At 36.7% G+C, this 24,874-nt stretch overlaps 1 protein-coding gene and 1 long non-coding RNA gene across 5 annotated transcripts in view; one reads left to right on the forward strand and one right to left on the reverse strand.

The window, feature by feature from the left end:
• Adk (adenosine kinase) overlaps positions 1 to 24,791 on the reverse strand; it is a 488,318-nt gene extending 463,527 nt beyond the window's left edge. For both annotated transcript variants that reach the window (XM_046419601.2, XM_046419600.2), the window contains exon 1: positions 24,673 to 24,791. In XM_046419601.2, the coding sequence (XP_046275557.1) occupies positions 24,673 to 24,737 (65 nt within the window). In that variant the 5' untranslated portion in view covers positions 24,738 to 24,791. The remainder of the gene's footprint in view (positions 1 to 24,672) is intronic.
• On the forward strand, positions 1,807 to 12,707 carry LOC124075962 (uncharacterized). Of its 3 annotated transcripts, XR_009226411.1 has the most exons (4): positions 1,807 to 1,980; positions 3,146 to 4,358; positions 9,479 to 9,550; positions 12,073 to 12,707. It is a non-coding gene; the product is annotated as an uncharacterized LOC124075962 (long non-coding RNA). The 3 variants fall into 3 exon arrangements; XR_009226410.1 differs by lacking the exon at positions 12,073 to 12,707 and having other exon boundaries at positions 9,479 to 11,543; XR_006846220.2 differs by lacking the exon at positions 12,073 to 12,707 and having other exon boundaries at positions 3,146 to 3,243; positions 9,479 to 11,543.
• Positions 24,792 to 24,874: the final 83 nt, after the last annotated feature.

Consider the following 24,874-nt stretch of genomic DNA (forward strand, 5'->3'; position numbering starts at 1 on the left):
ACGTACTAAATTCCAATTTGCAGGGTTTAGCGGTCAATTGCTGGTCTGATGGTCCCGTTTGTTCGCGAACTTAAACACTTAAAGCATTTTAGTTAATATGGAGGTACCTAGGGTTCTAAACTGAATGAGAATCTAGATGGATGAGACCCAAACACCCGGTATTCTCAGCGTGTTCCCAGGTGATCCACGTATGCACATAAAGTTTTACACCGTCTGGTCAAAGTAACACCACTGTACCCTGTTTGCCACACTTGACAGATTACCTCACTTTCCTCAAAAGTATGCAGGTTATAAAAACAAGCTATAGGAAAAAGATCAGATCGGGAGGTACCCTAACTCCTAACTCTAACCTTAAAATTCAATGTGGCTAAAGGATTAAGAAATTGTTTTTTATTTATTTTTTTTTAATTTTTATTTTTTTTAGTTGCAGATGAACAAAATACCTTTATTTTATTTGTTTACTTATTTATTTTTTTATGTGGTGCTGGGGATCAAATCCAGTGCCTCATGCGTGCTAAACAAGCGCTCTACCACTGAGCTACAACCCCAGTCCCAGGATTAAGAAATTGTAAACCACTAATAAAAATATTTTTCAAATAGGAAAATTAATTCTAACTTTGGGAATATTAGGAGAGGGAAAAATTAGTAAATGCTTTATGTCCCAAATAGCGTTTCTTTATTTCTTCTTTGTTCTCTAAATTTAAACATTTATATTATTAGCAGTAACATTCATTTAATGATCATAGAGGATAATGATTTATTTCATATCTCTGAAATACATCAAAAATAAACCAAACACCATAATATAGTAAAATGTTGCTGATGGGTCCAGATGCATTGGCGCATGCCTGAAATCCCACCACCAATTTGTGATGCTGAGGCAGGAGAATCACAAGTTTAAGGCTGCTTCATCAATTTAGGTAGGCCCTAAGCAAGTTAGCAACATCCTGTCTCAAAATACAAAATAAGGGTTGGGGTTGTGGCTCAGTTAAAGCGCCTCTGGATTCAATCCAGAGTACTCCCCAAAAAATAAAATTGTTGCTGCTGGAACTGAAAAAGTGAATTATAATATATTTAATGTTAAAACTGAAGCTATGTGCTTTTCTGCTGGGGTTCATAAAACATACCCAAATGTGAAGGCCTCAGAAGCAAAGTTTCCCTCTGACCTCCTATTTTCTTGATCTACACCCACCCACAATCCCACTTAAGGCAGGAAGCAGAAACTAGAAATTCTCAGGCAGGTCATAGAATCACTTTCCCCAAACAAGCTACAAAGCCTAAAAATAAATCTTCCCCTGCCTTTCTGTCTTGGAGTTGGCCACAAAGAAATTCTCTGACCTACCTTGTCTGATAGTAGATAAAAAGACCACCATTTAAGAAAGGGTCCTGCCCCATCCCCAGGAGGAAGGCAGGCTACAGGGAGAGGACAAGAAGAATCTGGTCAGATCTTGCTAAGTTTTCCCACTTAAGTCTATTAGCATTAAATCATATCCTTTTTGTCCACTTGTATTTCTACACAGTAATTAGACATAAGCATTAAATGGATAGTTCACTCTAGGTCTTTGGGTTTTCATTCTTAAGGTTTCCATGTCACCTAAAATTACTATCAAAAATTAAAAAAAAAAAAAAATTGTTATGCTCTTCTCTTAACTGTTGTGCAAGAAAAGGATCAACACATTTTCCTTCCCTACATTCCATTAAATACAATTTTATTGTTTTGATTGGACTGTTCCCCCCCCACACTACTAGAGATTAAAACTAGGAGTGCTCTACCATTGAGCCACATCCCCAGCCCTTTTATTTATTTATTTATTTATTTTTATTTTGAGGCAGGATCTTGCTAAATTGCCCAAGCTGTCCTCAAACTTTCAATCCTCCTGCCCCAGCTTCTGGAGTCAGCGACTGGGAAGGCATGCACCACCTCACCAGCTATATTTTGCTTTTTAACCATTGAAATTTTAACATCCAAACTAGAATAATGTAAGTATAAACATTTACCAATATTTTCAAGACTTAGAACCAAAAAAAGAACATAAAACATCTCTATAATAAGTTTTCTATTGATTTATGTTGAAATAATATTTTGAATATACTGGATTAGAAAAATATATTAAGGTTAAACTGTTTCTTTTTTAATGTGACTACTAGAAATTTTAAATCATATCTTGCATTATATTTATTCCAGATAGTACTGTTCTGTAGTCTTAAATTATCATTCATTTTTTAACCTATCATTGCTCCTGTAACAGAATAATTACATTCACATAATGAAATTACTAAAATGGACAATTTATACAAATCTGCTTTTCCTGGTATCCATCTAAAAACATCAAATATTCCAAAAGATTGCAAGTTTCTTTTTTTATTCATCTCAATTAGTTATACATGACAGCAGAATGCATTTTGTTTCATTGTACACAAATGGAGCACAACTTTTCATTTCTCTGATTGTAGTCACACCATTTGTGCAATTATACATGTACCTAGGGTAATGATGTCCTTCTCATTCCACCATTTTTCCTATCCCCATGCCTGCTCCATTTCCCTCCCTCCCCTTTGCCCAATCCAAAGTTGCAAGTTTCTTTAGAAAGCACTGTTTTTAGGCTTAAGACTTATTCTCTTTAATTTGGGAAATGTCTATCTACAGTGATTCATGATGTATTCAGTCCACAAGTAAAGTCCATTAAAACACTGGGCTATACTTGCAATCATGAGACTTTGACCAAATGTACAGAAGCAGAATGGTTCCTCTGGATTAAACTGAATCCAAAGCACAGATGCAGGTGTATAGCAATTTTAAGTGGTGGAGACACCAATTCAAGAGATTCCCTCCTCCTCTTGCAGAAAACATTAATAGTTAATCCACATGGACTAAAATCAAGCCAGGAATAATCCTTAGGAGTATAAAATCTAAGTTAAATTTTAATATGGTGCACAGTATAATGTAAAGCAGTGCTTCTCAAACTTTAATATGCACACAAATCATTTGGGGAATCTTGTTAAAATGCAGGTTTGATTCAGTAGGAGTCAGTGGCTAAACTTTTGCTTGTTTTGTTGTTGTTTGTTTTGTACTGCAATTTAAGCCATGGGGGACTTTGACCACTAAACTACATCCAAAGTCCTTTTTTTATTTATTTTGAGACAGGGTCCCTCTAAATTGCTGAGGGTTTTGCTAAGGTCACTGCAGCTGTATTTGAACTACAAAACTTCCAGCCTCAGCCTCCTAAATCAATGAGATTACAGGTATGTGGCAGCCTGCCTCCAGCACCACCATATCCACCAAGTTTTGCATTTCTTTATGTTCCAAAGTCTGGCCAATTGCTTCTGATCTTTGGGTCAGAATGAGTAGAAACCTATTAGGTCTGTGACCTTGATCTGGTTCTTAATCTGTCTGACCCTAAGTTTAACCAGTTTAACTGTTATATACTTTTTAGGCCATAGCAAAGATTCAAATTTAATTAACTGAGTAAAGTGTCTGTCTAATGGAATCCATAGAAAATAACATAATTATTATCACACTAGTTAAAATTACATCTCTGGGAAGCATGATACTAAAGCTAACATGAACTTGGTCTTCTGTAAAATCAAATGTGCTTTTGTTCATGCTTAACATACAATGGTAATTCATACTTTTTATTTTTAGCATAAAGATTGAAAAAAAAAATGGGCTGGGAATGTAGCTCAGTGGTAGAGCACTTGCCTAATATCTCAATGCCCTGGATTTGAGCCAGCATTGGGGGAAAAATAAATAAATAAATTTAAAACCTTAATTTTGCTACCAAACAGCTGATTTTATTTTAGTGGTTTTTTTAAACAAATATACTAAATTCTAACATGTAGGTCTGCAACATTCAAATATTTAATCAAACTGAAGTCAAATCAAAGATTTTTTTTACAAATTCATTTTTGATAAGTGACCTTTTGCATTTAACTTAATCAAAACTTTTTTTTTAAATTAAAATCACAACATTCAAAAAGCTTATTCTTTTAAAAATGTATTTAGATACAAGTCATTTCTGCAAATATAAACACAAAAATATTTCAACAAACAGGACTTGTGTGATTGTTCTTTCAGAGTCAATGATGTAGGGACCCAAAGTAAAGATACATTTTTCCAGGTAAAGGCAGTTCTTTTGATTCACAGAGGTTTCACAGTAATTCTTACTCTTTTTCTAGGTTTCTCCATTTTTGAGAAACCAGTTTCTACCTCAAGGCCTGTGCAGAGGGAGGGGACATGACCCTTGTCCTTGGAAAGACCCACAGACCACTCCTAGGCACATATCCACCCTGCTGAGTTATTTGTCTGTAAATAACAGGAGAGATCTGTGTGCCAAGTGTCCCAGACTCAGTTACCAAAGGTGAGGAACCATAGCAACCCCCTAGCAACCACCAATCAGCATGAAAATATCTGAAATGCCAGGTGACCCACCCAGTAGTTTTGGTGATTGATAACATGATTAGGCAACCCTCCAAGTTTCAAGAGGTGGATACATTTGAACCAATCAGTTCAAATGTATCCACCTCTTGAACCAACCAATCACCCTTACCCAACTTGTTCCTGCCAGTGAATGTGCTAATCAATGGTAAGAGTTGTTGTTGGACTTTTCTGCGATGTGAAATGATTTGCTGTGTGATGTATCCCCCAAAAATCTATAAATCCCCACTGAACTAAGGGTCGGTTGGGACTCACTCCCTGGGACTGCTGCTTCGGAAAAAGTTGTGAGTCCAGGCTCAACTTGCAATAAAGACCAATTGTGTGATTGCATAGGATTTGGCTCCTGGAGGTCTATTGGGGTCCCATGAATCTGGCATTTCATCTACACACACACACACACACTTGCTGAGTAACTACTACTTTTGATCAATTTTCTAAGCAATTTATTTCAAATGTATTCTTTTCCTAAAGGCCTAGCTTATTCCCCTTTAAGGAAAAGTAGTCAATTGAAATCTTTAACTTCATTAACCTTCTCACTTTGAACAGCTGAATCAAGGAAAATGGGTCAAATAGTTTGCTCTTGGTAAGATTAATAAGCACATATTCTATCTATTATATCTAATCTTGGGTTAATATGCCACTATAAAAGCAAACCAATAGATAAGCCCAAATAGCTAAGTGCCTCTATATTCCAGAACAAAGATGTGAACCCACCCTTACTAATCTTTTCAACAGATGCTTCAGGTCCCAAAATAATAGAAATGTTCTTTTCAAACATAACCAGTTTGTTATAAGGGTACAATAAATAAAGAACTCTCATACATTATTGGTGGAAGTATAAATTAGTACATTTCTAGAAAGCTTTTTGGCAATGTGAATCAGAAAACTACATTTTTTCAGGCAACTATGGTTTAAAAAAAAGAGAGAGAGAGACTAACATGCAGGGTGTGCTGACGCAAGCATGTAATCCCAGTTACTCAGGAGGCTTAGACAGGTTTGAGGACAGCCTGAGCAACTTAGTGAGATCCCATCTCAACATAAATTTTTTTAAAAAGGGCTGGGATGTAGCTCAGTGGTAGAGCACTTGCACTACATGTGCAAGGCCCTGGGTTCAATACCCAATACTGCAAAATAAATTTTTTTTAAAAGCTAATATGAAAAAAAAGATTTGTATATGCAGTTACTTATTTCAGCATTAACAATATCAAATTAAAAAAAATATTTAGTTTTTAGTTGTAGTTGGACACAACATCTTTATTTTACTTATTTACTTTTATGTGGTACTGAGGATGAACCCAGGGCCTTGCATGTGCTAGGTGAGCCCTCTCCCACTGAGCCAAAAACCCCAGCCTCTCAAATTTTTTTTTAATATTTTTTAGTTGTAGTTGGACAAAATATCTTTATTTATTTTTATGTGGTGCTGAGGATAGAACCCAGTGCCTCACACATGCAAGGCAAGCGCTCTACCAATGAGCTATAGCTCTAGCCCTCAAATTTTTATTATATCCTATATTAATTAAATTATAGGGGAATGTTATGGAGCTATTATAAAATGTTTCCACGGATTTTTTTTTTCAGGTCATAGGAAAATGCTCATGATATAATGTTAAATGAAAAAAAAAAAAACAAGCAAAGAAAAAGACTGCAGAATGTGATCTTGACCATATTTTTTAAAAATACATGATATATATATATATATATATATATATATATATATATATATATATATGAAAAGAAACACATTTAGATGTTGTTGTCATCTCTGGGAAGCAGAATTATATGAACTTTTTACTTTATTTACAGTAAATTTTCTATTATGCATTAATTTTATAGTCATAAAGTTTTGTAATATTAAATTTTGCAGGGTTTTTGTTTGTTTGTATAGGGAACTGAACTCAGGGATGCTTAATTACCAAGCCACATTTCCAGCCCTTTTTATTTTATTTTATATTTTTTAGTGTTGACAGACCTTTATTGTATTCATTTATTAATATGCGGTGCTGAGAATTGAACCCAGTGGCTCACACATGTGAGGCAACCACTCTACCACTGAGTCACAACCCTAGCCGCCCCCCCCCCTTTTTTTTTTAATTTAGTGAGACAGTTCTCACTAAACTGCTGAGGGCCTATTAAATTGTAGAGACGGGTTTCAAACTTATGAACCTCCGGCCTCAGCCTCCTAATTAATTGGGATTACAGGAATGCACCAACCACATTACCCAGCAAATTTTGTGTTTTATAAATGATTTTAAAATGCAAGCATTCCTACTCTTTTTAAAACTTGGGGGATTTTGTTGTTGTTGTTTTGTTTTTGTTTTTGTTTTTGTAGTACTAGGAATTGAACCCAGGATCTTACACATGCTAGGGAAGAGCTCTACCAACTGAGCTACATTCCCAGGCCTAAAACCTTGTATTTTTAAAATAACAACCATCAAAACTACACTTAAATCTTTACAGGAATTTGATTTACTTTACAAATGCTTTATCTTTTCATGTTTAAAGATTTTTAAGACAGGAATAACAAAAATAAAATGTTACTCTGATTTTCTTGGTTAATTTTAAATTGCAACTTCACAAAAGTTAAAAGTATAAATACCAGTTTCGAATTGTGCTTAAAAGCTCAGCTGTCATCACATGAATGTGGAGTGTTTTCCCTGTATGTTACTTAAAATATATACCCTCATTTAATAATTGATGAAAATAATCTTTTTTAAGCAATCTATATCATACTCCAAAAAGAGAAACTTCTTAAAACTTGTCTCCCTAAAATTAGTATTGTGCCACAGTACATAGTTCAGAAGCCTGTGAATGTGAAGATGGGAATTCTTTTTTTTTTTAATATATTTTAACTACTTTTATTTTATTTACTTATTTATTTATTTTTATGTGGTACTAAGGATGAAACCCAGTACCTCACACATTCTAGGCAAGTGCTCTGCAAATTAGCTACAGCCCCAGCCCAAAGATGGGAATTCTGATCCGGCCCCTATCAATAACAGTATGACTTTTCACAAATCATTACCTGTTTTACCATCAGTTTCCTAATCTTCAACACAAAGGAGTGTGTTAGAGGTGACATCTCAAGACCTTGTCAGTTCTTATTAGACAGTAAAGGAAAAACTGTCTATTTGTGTCTCAATACATATTGCTTTCTTAAGAGCTGATCAATTTTAATTAGTTTCAGAATGGGCAAGGTTATTCAAAGAAATGTTGCTAAACATATTAGTTCTCATCTCCAAAAGGAATCATAAAACTTTATTATTTTCTTTTATTACCTGTATATTCTTATGTCATATTTCACTTTAACATCACACATTTGAATAGAATACAATTTTTAAAGGTAACCTGGCAATTTACTTCCCAGAAGAATTTGAAGACTACAAGAACATCTGATAGATCGAACTTTATTTAGTAGGAGTTTTTAGCGAAACTCCCTTCCCAGGCACACCCACACAGTGCTTCTTTATTTTCAGTGAACTATATAAATTTCTGAAACTCGAAGAAAACCTCCAACCTAAAAGTACAGGACCTAAAAGTGCTTTCCAATTATTCCTGCTGCAAAAAACATATTTTTAAACTATAAAACTAAATATCACTATCACTTAATAATGAAAAGGATATTTTAATATAAAAATATAGAAAGGACATTACAGAATTAAAGACAGTCCTTCCCAAAGGATTGTCTGTAACCTTATATATGTGTTATATTAAAGGTTTTCCTTAATTTATCGTAACACCATAGATCAATCTATTTTATTTCACAAACAAGCTTTCAGGAATTATTCATTCAGTCACTGATCAAATGTTGATTTAGCATCTACTCTGTACACTCAAAACTAGAAATTCAGCAAAGATCAAGAACAAGCTCTGGGAGGGTATGGTGGCACACACCTATAATTCCCACAGTTCAGAAGGATCACAAGTTCAAAACCAGTCTCAGTAGGATTCACAAGGCCCTAAACAACCTAGGGAACCCTGTCTCAAAATAAAAAATCAAAAGGGCTGGGGATACCGACCAGTTCAATCCCCAGTACCAAAAACAAACAAAAACCCACGTTCTGCCATTATAGAAATAACATTCTAAAGGAATACAGATGAATAATCAAGTAACAGACAAGATCATCAAGGGATCAAAAGTGCTATGCAGGGCTGGGGTTGGGGCTCAACAGTAGCACACTTGCATGGCATGTGTGAGGCACTGGGTTAGATTTTTGGCCCCACATGTAAATAAATAAAAAAAGGTCTATCAACAACTAAGAAAAATATTTTTTTAATTGCTATACAGAGAATTAAAACCAGCAGATCAATGTAGAGAAAATCTCTTTTACATTAGGTAGTCAGGTTCTCTCTCTACAAGCAGAGAAGTGAAGCAAAGCCAAGTGGGGGAAGGGCAATCAGAACAGCCCCCAAAGGAGAACTAGACTGCCAGTGCAAAAAAAGCAAGTGAGAGAGAAAGAGCTGTACGTGGCCAGTGCAAGCAGCAGATGGGATTGGACTGCATGAGCTTACGAAGTATTGATTTTGTTATAAGTATGGCAGGAAGCCATCACTGTAATCAAGTTTTAAACAGAGGAATAACATGATCTCATTGTGTGTAAAAGATCATTCTGAGCATAGTATGGAGAATAGAATAGAGGAGCAAGAAAACAGAAAGACCAAATTAGAAGCCTATTAGAGCAGTTCTGGTAACAGATAACCATAGAGATAATGATGGCCATGAAGAGAAGTAGATGGTTCCAGGAGACATTCTGGAAGTAGACTAACAGGACTTGCTGGTGGACTAAATATGAGGTATCAAGGGAAGAAAGGAATCGAGAGTAACTTCTATATTTGAGACTTGAGAAATTGGGTGAATGGTGCTGCAGTTTTTTCTAGATAAATAGAGAAGACAGGGCTGGGGATGTGGCTCAAGCAGTAGCGCGCTCGCCTGGCATGCGTGCGGCCCAGGTTCGATCCTCAGCACCACGTACAAACAAAGATGTTGTGTCCGCCAAAAAAATAAATAAACTCTCTCTCTCTCTCTCTCTTTAAAAAAAAATACAGAAGACGGGAAAAGCTTACAAGACTGGAGTTCTGGGAAAAGAGAGGGATGAAGAAAAGAGATTTGGAAAACAGGTTTTTCTTTTTAGTCTTTCTTTCTTACTCCTAAATGCCTACTGTTTTCTATTGATAGACTAAAAACAAATGTCTAGAATTTTATATGCAGTTTCATCTGAATAATATCCTAAGAGAGAAACAGTTTTACCTTGGCATCTGCTAGCAGCCATGAGTATATATAAAAGTAGAATGATGCCAGGCACGGTGCTGCATGCCATAATCCCAGCAATTTGGGAGGCTGAGGCAGGAGGATCATGAATTCAAACCCAGCCTTAGCAACTTAGCAAGACTCTAAGCAACTCAGGGAGACCCTATCTCAAAATAAAATATTAAAAAGGGCTGGGGATGTGGCTCGGCATGTTTTTCAAAATTATTTTACCATAAATGTGACAGATTTTAAATGGCCACAATTTCTTTAAGACAAGTCTATGTCCTCTCCACTTAAATCTGGACCAGCCTGGGGCTCCTTTGACCTATACTATTAGTATGTTGGAAGTGATGCTATGCCAGATACCAGGTAGCCTTTAAGAGGACTAAACTCCTGCCTTGGTCTCTTGAGGCCTCCAACTGTCATGTAAGTCCAACAACCATGAGGCTAAGGTTGTGGCTCAGAGGTAGAGCACTCACCTAGCATGCGTTAGGCACTGGGTTTGATCCTGAGCACCACATGAAAATAAAATAAAGGTATTGTGTCTACCTACAACTAAAACATAAATGTTTAAAAAAAAAAGAAGTTCAACAACCTGACAGAAGAAACTGCACAGAAAAAAGGCTCCCAAACTACAAGAGGGAGAGACGCCCCGCTGAGCCAAGCCTTCCAGTCATCCTCAGTAGAATACCAAACTGTGAAAAATACATTTTACAGCTCAATTTTCCCTACATATTCATAACTAAAGTAACATTTAATAAAACAATAATTACTCTTAAATACTCCAATGCATTCATATTTCCTTATTTCTCTTATATACTGATTGTACAACACAAATTGATTTATGGGCTAGTTTGAAAGACATTGTAGTCTGTATTACTCACTTCACAGGTGAATACACAAACCTAGATAGAAACCTTAATAAGACCCAGGTGTCCTGATTACTAATCCAAAATCCTTTTCCTTATACCATCTAAAAGGCAATAGGTATTACAGTCCATACCAGAAGTCTCTCACAAACTCATATACATATCCCAGAATTGATCTATGTCCTCCTCCCCCCACACTTTTATTCCTAAGCTTATCAAGCATAATGAAATTGAGGTTTTTAAGTATTATCAGTTGTATTTACTAATCCTATTCTTCAAATAGGCTAACTGTACATTTCATTTCCCCCCCCTAAATTGAACCCAGGAGTGCTCTACCACTGAGCACAGTACCCCAGTGCCTTTTTATTTTTTATTTTGAGAGACAGTCTCTAAATTGCTGAAGCTGGCCTGGAACTTGCCATCCTTCTGCTTCAGCTTCCAGAGCCATTGGAGTTACAGGAGTGTACCACTAAGCTGGCCTTAACATTTTGCTTCTGTACAAAGGTTACTTTTTATAAACTGTATGAGGTCCAAGGCGAATTGTTACCATGAGTCATTTCTAATGGAAAAGACTTCACTGCTGTCATCTCAGACGTGGTAAATGTTTTTATAGGATTTTAAATTATGAATAGTATTAAAAGATTAACAGCTTTTTAGAAGATTACTAGTAATTGTTCCACGTATTATATAGGAATACTTCTTGAAGCAAAGAGCCTGTTTGATTTTTTTCATCCTATAAGTTACATATTTTTTAAAAAATTTTTCCCAGATTTTTATTTGGTGCAGTAACGTTGTACATAATGGTGGGATTTGTTGTTACATATTTGTACATGCACTACAAATCACTGCTGATTGTTATTCACACAAGATCAGAAAATTGCAAGTAATTACTAACAATATTAAAATAAGACAGATTCAGGTCTGATCCTATCTTGGCCACTTAAAACTGTCATCACAGTCACATCATTTAAACTGTCTAAACCTTAGGTTTTTCATCTGCAAAAGAGTATGGGTTATCCTACTTCGTTTTAATAATAGCAACTTTATTATTATTAATAAACGTTAACTAGAATATTAAAACTTCTCTTAACTGGAATATTTTAATTATAAAACACAAGCCAAATTTGTTTCATTAGAAAACACAATCTGCTCAAAATTCAAACTCAACAAGTTAATCCATTTGCAAAGCACGCCATTAAGTATATCCTCACAAATTTATTCTTGGGTTATAAACATTTATTCTTGGGTTAGAAAAAAGCTACATTTGTGTGAATGAGAAAATTTTAAAGACAAAAGTCTAAACCAGATTATAAAACACAATGCTACAAGATTTCTTTAAGTAGTGTGCTTATCTAGCATATACAGAATTCACTTTGACAACTTTTCTCCCTCTTCCTCTGTTGTGTGTGTTTATTGTATATATATATTTTTTCATAAGGTAATATAAACAGCGAGAAAGGGTGAGTCAAAGGTCCTGATTGTGAAATGAGCACTACTTAACCACTCTGCATCTATTTCCTCAGCTAAAGACATGTTATCTGGTGACCTTGTGAGAATCATTAGAAAATGTAAGTGAAAGTACTTGTCATTTCTCATCTAAAAAAGAGGGGGAGGAAAAAAAAGCTCCAAAGAAAATACTTTGTTTCTTGTTCCAGGTTCTAGTATAATGACAAGTTACAATTGTAAAACTAGTGAGATCAAGTCTCATCTCAAATAACATAGCTATAAGTAACTAGCTGTGTTACTATACTAATGAGACTTAATCTCTATGGGCTTGAATTCTCTCAACTTTATGGTTAAGTACTTCATCAACAATAATAATCTAAAGTCTAAAATATGTTAAAGGAGTTCCCAACAATCACATGAAACTATGAACCACCATTTCAAAGCCATATCTGGATGATTATGAGGTCTGCTGGTGCTTTCACACTCAATTCCATGTTTTGCAGGAAACTCTAGAACCTTTCCCACCATGCCTAGATGCCTCTTAGCCATCTCCTACCAGCTACTCTTTCCCCCATTCCCATTAGCATTCCCAAGCAGTCTTTGGAAATACCAAAGTAGTTTTCTCAATGGGAAAGGCTGAGAGAGCCTGCCCTAACCTGTTTTATGAGTTAAAGTAATATCTACACAAACAAAACATTTAAAGACCTCTACAACTGACTTGATATCTAAGGGATATTAATGAATCTTCTCAAAAATATGATCAAGCTTCACAGGGAACTGAGGTCAAAGATCTCTGATGTAGTAGTTTTTCTCTAGTGGAAGAATGTACTTATTTGCACTGAATCTAGGGAAGGAATGTTACAGAGAACTTATATATTTTTCTACAGAATATCCTTGTAATCAAACATAAGAATGAATACATTCAAAGAAGTCAAACTTACCATGTAAAGAAGAATCTACACCCACGCATACACCAAGATCTTTTTTGAGTTATTTTACTAAAACAATATTTTTAATACCAAACATTTAGTATTACTTAAAGAATTTAATAATGTAGCCATATTTGATTATAATATCTCAAATTCAAATAATCTATGCAATTCCATACATTTGGATACTTACATAAAACAGACAAGACAAAGTAGAATTTTGTCAGCATATTTTTAACATATGCTTTAATGTGCCCTGTCATGTTATCCCATGCTAAAAAATGTAATAAAATCAGTTCATTCTGAGTGTGTGAGAATGACAAACGTAGGTCTGCATACAACAAATGTAGGTCTGCATCATTTCTATAGCTTAATGGATTAAGTGTTCAACCAAACTAAGGCCTAAGTTCTGTAAAGGAAAAACAATTTCAAAAACTATTTTAGGGGGAACTTAAGACTTCCTCAATCGTGGCCATAAAACAAGCAAATGTTAAAATCCCTAATGTGGTTAACTTCAAAGACAGCACAGTGAACTGTTCACTTGCAAAGGAGATAATTTTTTCATATTTCAATTTGTTTACTTGAAAACGTAGATGGTTTTTCAAGAGCTCTAGGGTTCAGAGCGTAAAACACAGTTTATTTTGATGTATCAAGCTTAAAGGAATTCAAAAATACTTCAGACATCTGTATTTGATTCCTTTGCTACATTTTGTTTTCAACTGACCCCTCCTGGATGAGTCAATAGAGACAAACTTCTAAAAAAGACCATTTGTGGTATTAGCCACTGGTTACAAAGTACCTTACATTACACAGTTTACTATGAAATTCAGAAAAGTATTCTTAACTTTCATTGGTTTGGGAGTTCTAATTACACTGCAAATAGCCTTACTAATTAAGGACTTGCTAACCCTGGGGAAAGAGATTCATCATTCTGATTGAGATCATCTTTTTTGTAAATTCACTCCTTTAGAAAATCCACTCCTCCACCAAATAAGCAATTCTACTACAAGACAAAGGACACAAAGGAGAGAGGTAAGAGTGCCTGGGAGAGCACAAGGTGTGGTGGTATAAGCCTATAATCCCAGCTACTAGAGAGGCTGAAGCAGAAAGAAAGCAAGTTCAAGCCCAGCCTGGGCAAAGTAGCAAGACCCTGTTTCAAAATAAAATTTTTAATGGGGGCTCAGAATGTAGCTCAAAGGTACAATGCTTGCTTACCATATGCAAGGAGGCCCTGGGTTGGATCCCTCATACCGAAAAAAGAAAAGTCAATGCTGACTATAGACCTTTAATAAAATATAACTGTTTATAAGAGAAGCAGAGTTGTTCTGAGGAAATTTTCCCCATGGACAAATACAAAAAAAAAAAAAAAAAAAAAAAAAATTCATCACTATGGTCAAGGCTCACTACAGTCACTAGAAAGAACAGAGATGTAGGTGAGAAATCGATTTCTTGCTTCTACTGCCTCTGCTATCCTCCGGTGTCAGAATGATATTGCATACAAACTTACTCCATATGACAAATATTTTAACATATTTCAAAGGACCAAGACTATTTTAAAATAAGGTTCTATCAACTGTCATAAATATGTAAGAACTTATACACAATTCCATTTTACACCATCTTTAAAGGGTTAAGAATTCAGGGCTGGGAAGCCAGGCATGGTGGTGCACACCTGTAATCCCAGCAGCTTGGGAGGCTGAGGCAGGAGGATCACTAATTCAAAGCCAGCCTCAGCAAAATCGAGGTGCTAAGCAACTCAGTGAGACCTTACCTCTAAATACCAAAAAAAAAAAAAGAATTCGGGGCTGGGAATGTAAAATATAAGTAGAGCACTTGCCTAGCATTCACAAGGCTCCGAGTTCGATCACCAGCAACACAGACACATACAGACACACATACTGAGTTAAGAATTCATTAATTCAACAAAACTTTAGAGCCTGTTATGTTGCAATGAAGTCATAAGTCATAAGGCACTGAGGATTATTCAATCGTTTTCTAAATCAAATAGTAATATGTCAGATTAAAAAAATGCATGTATACTGTACAATGCAGTAATGCAAAATATAAACAACCAGAAAAGCCATTTCCAAACTGGATGAATAGAAAAGTTTTATAAAGATGATAGATTTTGCCTCACACAGTGACGCACACCTGTAATCCCAGAAGTTTAGGAGGCTGAGGCAGGAGAATCACAAGTTCTAAGCCAACCTCAGCAACAGAGAGGCACTAAGCAACTCAGTGAGGCCCTGTCTCCAACAAAATACAAAATAGGTCTGGGGATATGGCTCAGTGGCCAAGTGCCCCTGAGTTCAATCCCCGCCCCACTCCCAAAATGATAAGATTTCAACTGAACCTTGAAGAATGAAGTTGGTTTTGTTTTGTTTTGGGGGGTGAGGAAATTGGGGGAGAGGAGGAAAGTTGTTTTAATGAATATTTTCTATATGTTACAATAGCTTTTTCTCTTGATAGGGGAAAGACACTGCCTCCTTTCTCAATGTACAAGATCCTAGTGGAGGTGCTAATTATAGTGTCCCTCTCAACATGGATCCACTTCCCCACATATAGGAACACCGCTTACACTCCCTGGTTCCCACATGTTCTAGCACCACCTACATACCAAACACCCCAGGCTGGGGATGGGGAGGAGAAGTATTTGGCCATCCAGGGCTGGCCAAAATCCTACATTTGATACAGTCATTGATTTAATGCAATATGTAACTCAGATAGAACCAATCAGAATGCTCCCAAAACAGATGTAAAAATAATCTCTTCCTGTGGGCTCACCAGAGTTTGGCCTGGAGTTGAGAATTGCCATCTTTCTTCTTACATTGAGATGGCCCCTTTGAGAAATAAATCTAATACCAGAGGAAAATACAAACAAGAGATGCACTCCTACTGATGGAGTCATACCTGAATGGACTTCCATTTAGGCAGGTCAACTGAATGTCTCAGAAACTTCAAAATTATACCACCAGGGATGCACCAAAGACTAGTCCCACCCTCTAGAAGGCAAGTAGCTAAATGACCACTGCAATATAATTTCTGATGATTTCCCTAATTTGGTGAGTGATTAATTATTACAAAAGCTACCTAGGCCTGCAAGTAGTAAAATAGCAGGGTGTACTAGAAACTAAATATGGTTTGCTGTCAAAATAGTGAGGCCCCATTAATAACGGTCCCCAAACTAATGTGTCTTGAGAAGAATTTCTTATATAGTAAATGCTATATATATCATCTTAATTCTAGAGAAAGTATGGAAGTCAGCATGCATGCAATGAGAGCCAAAATGCAAAAGAAAACTCACATGTTCTTACGTTGAAAGTAATTCACTATTTTCGAGATCTGAAGTTTATGAACCAACTTTTTGGCGGGTGGGTGTTGTACAGGGGATTAAACCCCAGGGACTTGCATATGCTAGGCAAGCACTGTATCACCAAGCTACATCCCAACCCTGGTTTTAAACTTTATTTTGAGACAGGGTGTTGCTAATTTACCCAGGCTGGTGTCAAACTTGGCAATCCTCTTGCCTCAGCCTCCAAAGAAGGTAGGATATAGGCATACACTTCCTCACCTAGTTGACCAATTTTTTAAAGAAATTGGATAAAGCCACAAGTACAAACATAAATGTGAAAAGTAATACACATAAGTGAGAGCAACAACTCCAAATCCACTTTTAAAAGTATTCAGAGTTTCTTCTTCAAGCATCACGTAAACTTCAATTTGTGATACCACTTCTGTGATAGCTTTCCAAATCTTCAAGTTCAGAAGTTGAAGACAAGTCTTTACCTTAGAGACAAAGAAAATCCTAATAAATCAATGACATCAAAAGAACCAGTATTATGGTAGAGTCCACCAAAAAAGAGATATTTGAAATCAATCTCACACAGAAGTGCAGAATGGTGACTAGAATTAACATCTAGCAATTGATGAGAAATTATTGTTCCTGCACAATATAAAATTTTTAAAAGCTGACTAAATATTTAATAAAGGTCCACAATCCCTTTCTTGAATCCTTGGGGCCAAGTGTTTTGGAATTCAGACTGTTAAAGACTTCAGGAAGGCTGACAGACTATATACACTACATATTTTTTAAAAACATATTTTCCATCAGGGATTCATACAACATGCCACTTAACAAACACTGATATTTCTACAGCAAAGCATACATATTTATGTCAAACAAATACTACAGAGAGCTTCATATCAGCTCAAGTTTTATTGCCAAATTAATTAATTTTAAAAGTTATTTTTTTAAATTTCCAGTTTCCAGAGCTTTGAGATTTCAGAAATATGGATCAAAAGATTACAATCTATAATAAAGTTATAATAATTATTTTACAAAGTTTCTGATGTACTTGGTATCCCATAGGTCCTTTCCATAATAATATTTAGCCACTCAGTTCATAGCCAAATATGTATTCAGTGCATACTGCATTTCTGTAGCTTAAAATGAAGTCCTAATATACATGTTTAACACAGAAAAGTTAGAAAACACACACACAAAAAAAAAAAAATCCACAAACCTCCAACTACATATAACCAATATTAATTTTTTAAGAGGCGGGGTCTTGCTTTGTTACCAAAATACTTATAGTCATTTTGAAATGGTTCTAACATTTCCATTATATTTTGAGTAAATTTATGTCTTGGTGGTGTATTTATTTTCTAAATAAAGGTCTTCCTCAAGTTTTCACAGGCTCAGACTTTCCCGCTCTTTCCCCAGTAGTTTGGGGTATGCCACTCCTATTTATAGAGCCCTTAGGCCCAAATTCAGGTATCAAGTGATCCCATCCCATATTCCCAAGTAGCTGGGGCTACAAGCACACATCACCATATCCAAGTATCACTATGTAATTTCTGGTATCCAAATTTTCACTCTTTCTATATACATTAATATAATTAGGATTAAAATCTCTAAATTTTAATGTGAATGTTTATCCTATTCAAATCTAAATGGCATATTCTTTCAACCTGAGGAATTTAGTTTTTCTATAATTCTGATAAATTCTCACTCATTATCTCTTTCAATATGGTTTCTCCACCATTCACATTATTTCCTTTTCAGAACTCCCAGTTTTACATCAGTTGGTGCTTCTCAACTTAAAATTATATCTTTTAATTTCTGTGATTTCTCTGCGTCATATCTGAATAAACTACTTTCTTCCAATTCAAAATTTTCCTTTCAAATACATCTGGTCTAGAGTTAAATATTTTTTGTTTCAATTTCATTAAGTCCCATTTCTTCTTTTATAGAGCTATCTATTTCAAATCTACCTATTTTTTTGATTCATAAAATTTTTTTTGATGACTTTTTTTTCCTCGAGACAGGGGCTCACTATGTTGCCCAGGTTAGTCTTGAACTCACGGACAGGCCCAAGCAATCCTACTGCCTCATCCTCCTGAGTGGCTGGAACTACAGACCTATGTGCCACCCCACTCAGCTGGGCACTACTTCTTTTATCTTTTTTGAAAGATCCTTAAAATATTTACAGTCATTTAGAAATGGTTCTACTATTTCCATTACATTTTTGAGTTACTTTATCTTCTGGTGCATTTATTTTCTAAGTAAAGGTCTTCCTCAGGTTTTCACAGGCTCAGACTTCCCCCGTAATTTAGGGTAGGCCACTCCTATTGTAGAGCCCATGACCAGTGCTCTTGCATTAGGTGATAGTGGGGAAATTTCAGTTCCTGACTCTAAGCCACTTGGCAGCTAGGCCATTTCTGTGTCTTCCATAGCTTTTTAAAGCAATAGCCTGAAGCAAATGAGTTCAGCCTTCTTTCAACCCAAGCCACCGCAGCTCCAAGTTTCATCCAGGATATCTGGCTCCAGTTCCCTGCACAAAGTTATTTCCACCAGCTACTGAACCCAGAATCTTAACTGCATATTTCTTTTTCCATGTTAGTTCCTGGAGATGTTTATCTTGTTGAAAATATATCTTTTCCTTTTCTTTTTAACTTCATTATTTCTACATTTGAAGCAGAGTAAACAGCCAAGCAGGATAAACAATACCATAACAATAATAGATAACACTTATTGAACACTTACTACTTGCCAGTTTTACATTTATTTTCTTCATAAATCCCTCTCAATAATCTTATGAGGTAGATACTCTTATCATACCCATTTTATAGGTGAAAAATCAGAGACATGAGGCAAGCAGACAAACTTCCCAAGATCTCCAGCTAATAAGGACCAAGAGTCAAACCACAGGTCTAATTCCAAAGACTGTTCTTAAACACTGGCTTCCATCCTGACTAGAAAGCTCTTTATAACTTTTTTCTCTCTTTCTTTCTTTTCTCTCCCACTTAACTGTGAACATTTTTGCACGCAAGCAGAATTTTAATTGACAGAAGAAAAGTGGAGCCACATTCCAGGTTGAAAAAAAGCATTTCAGCTTGATGTTTTATTTAGTGTTACGCAGTCTAGACCTACACCTAAAACCAGAAATAGAGTCTTCAATCCCTAACTTTTTCCTAGAGCCCTTCCCACCTTTCCTGAGCACCAAGCACTTCCATGCCAGTCCATGGGAGACCCAAACCATCCATGCAAGCTTTCCTCTGGCTTTGTCTCCACTACCCTCTCTCTGCCCTAATATATAATACCCAGAAAAGGAACTTATTAAGACATTCATACAAAGTAACTCAGGTGGCTTTTTTAATTCCTTCACAGCCCAAAACCTTAATGTAATTTGTGAATATAAGGCATGCAATACCATCCAAAAACAGCCATCAATTTTTAGCTTCAGTAATAAAAATATAGGGCTTATAAAAGTGAACATTATCATTTCCATTTCATGCAACAAATATTAAACAAATAGCTCTTAAGGACCAGGCACTGTACAACACACTAGGGACAAAACCATCATACTTTCTCTTTACTAGTCAGCCCTTAGTTTCCTCTTTTAATCCTCACCACTTGAGCCTAGGTTAGTACTTGGATGAGAAGAAGGGATTACTGAAATTGTTGCTAGATCACTTAATAAAGGACCGTCCTTAGAATTTTAAAACACAGGGTCCAGAGTGAGGTGAGGGATGAAGGAAATTAATAAAAGAGACACACAGAAGTGAAACACGTAGGAAGCTGTGTTGGGGGGAAAAAAAACTCAGTATTTGCTGATTGAAAATTGTAGCCTGTTTCTTTTTAGTATTATTAAAGAGATATGACTCTTGAACATCATTAATTGCTAATGTCAGAGGTAGTAAGGAAGTAGGCTCTTAGGATTCAATCCTTCCTAATATCAACTTCACAGATCAAAAATATTTGCTATGATGAATAAGTAGAACTGTGCCTAAAGAAAATAAGGCAGGGCTGGGGGTGTGACTCAATGGTAGAGCACTTGCCTAGCATGTGTGAGACACTGGTTCAATTCTCAGAACCAAATATAAATTTATTAAATAAAGTCTACTGATAACTAAAAAAAATTTTAAAAATTTTTTTAAAAAAGAAGATAAGGTAGGTTGAGCATGGTGGCACACACCTATAATCCCAGCTACTTGAGAGGCTGAGGCAGGAGGATCACAAGTTCAAAGCCAGTCTGGGCAAATTAGTGAGGCCCTATCTCAAAATAATAAATAAAAAAGGGCTGGGGATGTAGCTCTGGTAGAGCAGCCCTGGGTTTAATCCCCAGTACCACCAAAAAAAATTAAAAGGAAAAGGAGGAGGAGGAGGAGGAGGAGAAGGAGGAGGAGGAAGAAGAGAAAAAGAAGACAGAACTTGAAACTGGAGGTGAAGAGACTAGTTAGAAAGACAGTACAAAATCTAAGCAAAAGATAAAGTCTAAACTATGGAGAAAAGGAGGCTAATGGTGCCACTAACAGACGCTGAAATCAGGGGAAAAGGTGCAGATTTAAGCTAACAGATGGATTTAGTTGGTTTTGACTTTGAAGGTCAGCAAGTTATTCAGAAGAGCAGTTAAAATTAGGCTGTTCAAGCTAAGAGACACAGAGATAGAAAGATCACATATCAAAATGCCCAATATGAAGCCTAGGCCCTCTACCTTTTCTGCTCCAGTCAGGCCAAAACATCTGCAGTTCCCCAAAGAGGAAACTTCTCCCAGTTCTGTCTCCAAACTAACTTTCCTATAAAGGCAGATACCCTACTTCACACTTAGTTCTAACTTCCAGTCATCTTTAATAATGCTCCAGAAGGCTCAGTTGTAGAACACTCACCTGGCATGCATGAGGCACTGGGTTCAATCATCAGTACCACATAAAAAAATAAATAAAAAATAAAGGTATTGTGTTAAAAAAAAAAAATGCTCCAGGAATCAATTTCCCAAACCCCACTTAATTCCAAAAAGGAGGGTGGAACCTGGTCTTACTCTTTAAACCCAGTTTTTAGTACCATGCCTAAAATAGCATGTACTTGAAAGACAGAGTGAAAGAACAGACTTGGCATGTGCTCAATAAGCCTTGGAAGGCGCTGTATCCTTGTAGAGGTGACCGCAGAAGAAATGAACTTAGATAAGATTTCCAAGGGAAAAAAAAAGAAATCGAAGTAGTCCTAAATATAGGTAATCATCAAGGAGTATCTTCATTTAGGGAGTATTTCCCCAAAATGAATTTTCCCTTTTTTCAGCCTTATCTACTTCACCTGTAACACAAGAACCATTACTCCTATCTCATAATTGTTGGGAAAATTAAATGAAATAATCTACATAAGACACCTAGTATGTCTGGCACTCCATTACTGAACCCCTCTACCCAAACCCAGCCGAAAATATATTAAAGTCTTTCTTTGCAATTTTAGCAACTGCTGTACCCTGAAAAGCAACCCAGCCTTTCTAAAACAAAATATATATGAAAAAGAGAGGCTACTCTTATCTGATGCTCTCCCTCAGAGTTTTCTAACCTCAACAATCTTAACAATCTTGGTCAAACAATTCTCTATTGTAAGGGGATGTCCTGTGCTTTGTAGATGGTTACCAGCATCCTTAAAATCTACCTACTAACAAGGCACAGTGGCACACACTTGTAGTCCTATCAACTCAGGAGGCTGAGGCAGGAAGATTGCATTTTCAAGGCCAGCCTGAGCAATTTACCAAGACCCTGTCTCAAAATAAAAAGTAAAAAGGGCTGGGATTATAGCTCAGTGGTAAAGCACCCCTGATTTCAATTCCTAGTATGAAAAAAAAACCCACTAGTAACACTCACCATCAAAAATGTCTTCAGGGGCTGAGGATGTAGCTCAGTGGTAGAACGCTTGCCTAACACATGTGAGGCACTGGCTTCAATCCTCAGCACCACATAAAAATTAATTAATTAATTAATTAATTAATTTAGAAAAGTGTCTTCAGTCTTTGCCAAATTTCCCCTTGGAGACAAAATTTCCCATGGTTGAGAACTATTGCCCTGGAGCTAACTGAAATTCTCACAATACCTAAATTCTTTATCTGACACAAATAAATCTCACTGATTTACTTGTTCCCAGCTGGGCATGGTGGCAAACATGGGGCAGGATAATTACATTTGGAGGCCAGCCTGGGCAATTTAGCAAGACCATGCCTCAAAATGAAATAAAAAAGGGCTAGGAATATAACTCAGAGGTAGAGCAGTTGCTTAGCATGTATAAAGCCTTGGATTAATTCCCCAATACCACAAAACAAAAAAGATTCTACACTGACTGAGTCTACACATTAAATTACACCTAGAGGATAGTGGTGGATGCCTGTAATCTGAGATTTGGGAGGCTGTGGCAGGAAGATCACAAATTCTACACCTGCCTCAGCAACTTGATGACCCTGTGCCTCAAAATAAAAAATTTGAAAGGACTGGGGATAAAGCTCAGTGGTAAAGCACCCCTGGGTTCATCCCCTATACCAAAAATAAATATAATGTTTAGAATGTGTAAGTCATTCTCCTTAACAGTCAAAACTGGTAGCTATCCCTTATCTGTTAAGCAACTTGTCATAGAGTTATTCAGTATAACTCAATGCACTATTACACTGCAAACCTGAAGCCAAACCAATACAGTAAAAAAGAACGGCCAATACCAAATTCAAATTTGTCCCAGTACTCAAAATGTCTAATCACTAGGTTAATATTGTATAAAGTGAATAATTTAGTTGTCTAAAGAATTTTATGAGGGTTATATAGACACTAAAGACATATCTGTGCTTGTTTTCTTATTGATAAAATGGAGACAATTATAGTGTCTACCTTATAAAGGCTGTCATGGAATTAAGCTAAAATATGTGAAAATGCCAAAACAGTACCTGGTATATACATATTTAAGTATTAAACATTATTATTTATCATTATTTTAAAAGATGCAAAAGCAAATACTATCTTGTATATTTATATAAAAGTAGGCACAGTAGAATCAAATAACAAAGATGCCCTGACTTCATATTTGTGTTCTTCAATATTTCAACTGGGCTTCACTATTCTCATATGTAAAATGGGAGTAATTCTTGTCTTAAATTATAGTGCTGTCCTACAAGATAATAAATAGGAAAACACTTTGAAGTGGCTCAACATTATATATAAAGTATTGTTTTCATTAAGACAAAATCGAAAGGCTGCATGATTAGTAGAATCATAGGGAAAAGATGCATCTATCTTCCAATTTGGAAGCTTGGTGAAGGAGGCGCCTTTTAAGCAAGCATTCTAATAAAGCACTAAATGGAGAAAGTGCTCGCCTTAAACTCAGGTAGATCTGATTCTAATGCCCTTGCGTTATTCTACCTTAAAATGGTTTGGAAGCTTAAAACAGAAATAGAATATCCTAAGTTATTTTAAAAGTTTTATGGTCTTGATATAAGGTAGGAATACATTAAAAGCACTGATAGGGATTTGGCCATTCTCCATTCAAAACAACATGAACACACAACCAAACCCCTAAGTGACCTTTTCTTTTCAATTGTGAATAATTCATGAAGAAGAGTGATGCTGGAAGAAATGGATAATCAGCAGTGTCCTCAAGGTTTTAAATGTTTGATGTCTATTTTTGGACCAAAAAAAAAAAACTAAAAAACAAAAAACAAAATCACAGCCTTCCAATGAACATTTCAAAATCATCAAAGATTTGCGTGCTGCGTTTTATTCTTATTCGGAAGAAATGTTTTAACAAAGAATTTTTTATGAGTAAAAGTTGCAACATCAATCACGTAAGAGGCAGGTATTAGGGGCAGAACTGTCTCCGATGCTGCCAAAAGAATGCAAATAAAAAACAAAAATCAACCTTTCCTATACATTCAGCCAAATGCCGCCCCCGCAAGGCCTGGGAGCTGGGTCTAGATCCCTGGTAAAGGGTCTGCAAAGGCGCCGACTTTCAGAGTGTGTAACTGCGGGGAAAAAAATCCCAACACTTTCCGAAAAGTCCCCAAAAATACTATCTTTGCCCTTAGGTAGGGAAGGCGCTGGCCGTGTCGCCGCTTTCTCCTTGCCAAGAGAAGATAGCAGCGGCGGACAGTGCTCCAGACTGGTACTCTGGGGGCGCACCAGCCCAGTCCGGGTGGACTCGCACGTGGCGCCGGCAGGAGGATAGGCCCCTTGGCCGGCTGCTTTCGATTGGTCAAGGGATGCCAGAGCAGAGCCGCACCTGAGTAAGAGGCGACTGAGCCAAACTGAGAAGGCGCCAGGCGAGAGGTCGTGGCCAAAAGAGCAACTCCCAGAGGAGCAGGTCCTGCTTATTGGCCCCATGCTGGGAGAACGACAGAAGCCAGCGTGGGTGCTGGCGCAACCCCACGTGGGTCCTGGTCTGCTGCAAGCGCCGTCACCCTCCTCCCCACGTCAGGAAGCGCTCACCTCAGCGCTTGCGGCGCCTCCACCTTCAGCTTTTTGGGCTTCGGTTCTTCCTCAGCTGCTGCCATGTTCGTACTCCCACCTTACTTAGACTCCACCGCACGCCCCGCCCCTCAGCTATCTAGCTCCGCCCCCTCGTCGCATCACCGCCTCCTGTCCCCTAAACCCCGCCCCCCGACTCCGCCTATTTTGGGACTCTCGGGTT

Source organism: Marmota monax, unplaced genomic scaffold, assembly GCF_021218885.2.
Source record: "Marmota monax isolate L192 unplaced genomic scaffold, Marmota_monax_Labrador192_F-V1.1 WCK01_AAM20220418_F8-fsc00019, whole genome shotgun sequence".
NCBI lineage: Eukaryota > Metazoa > Chordata > Mammalia > Rodentia > Sciuridae > Marmota > Marmota monax.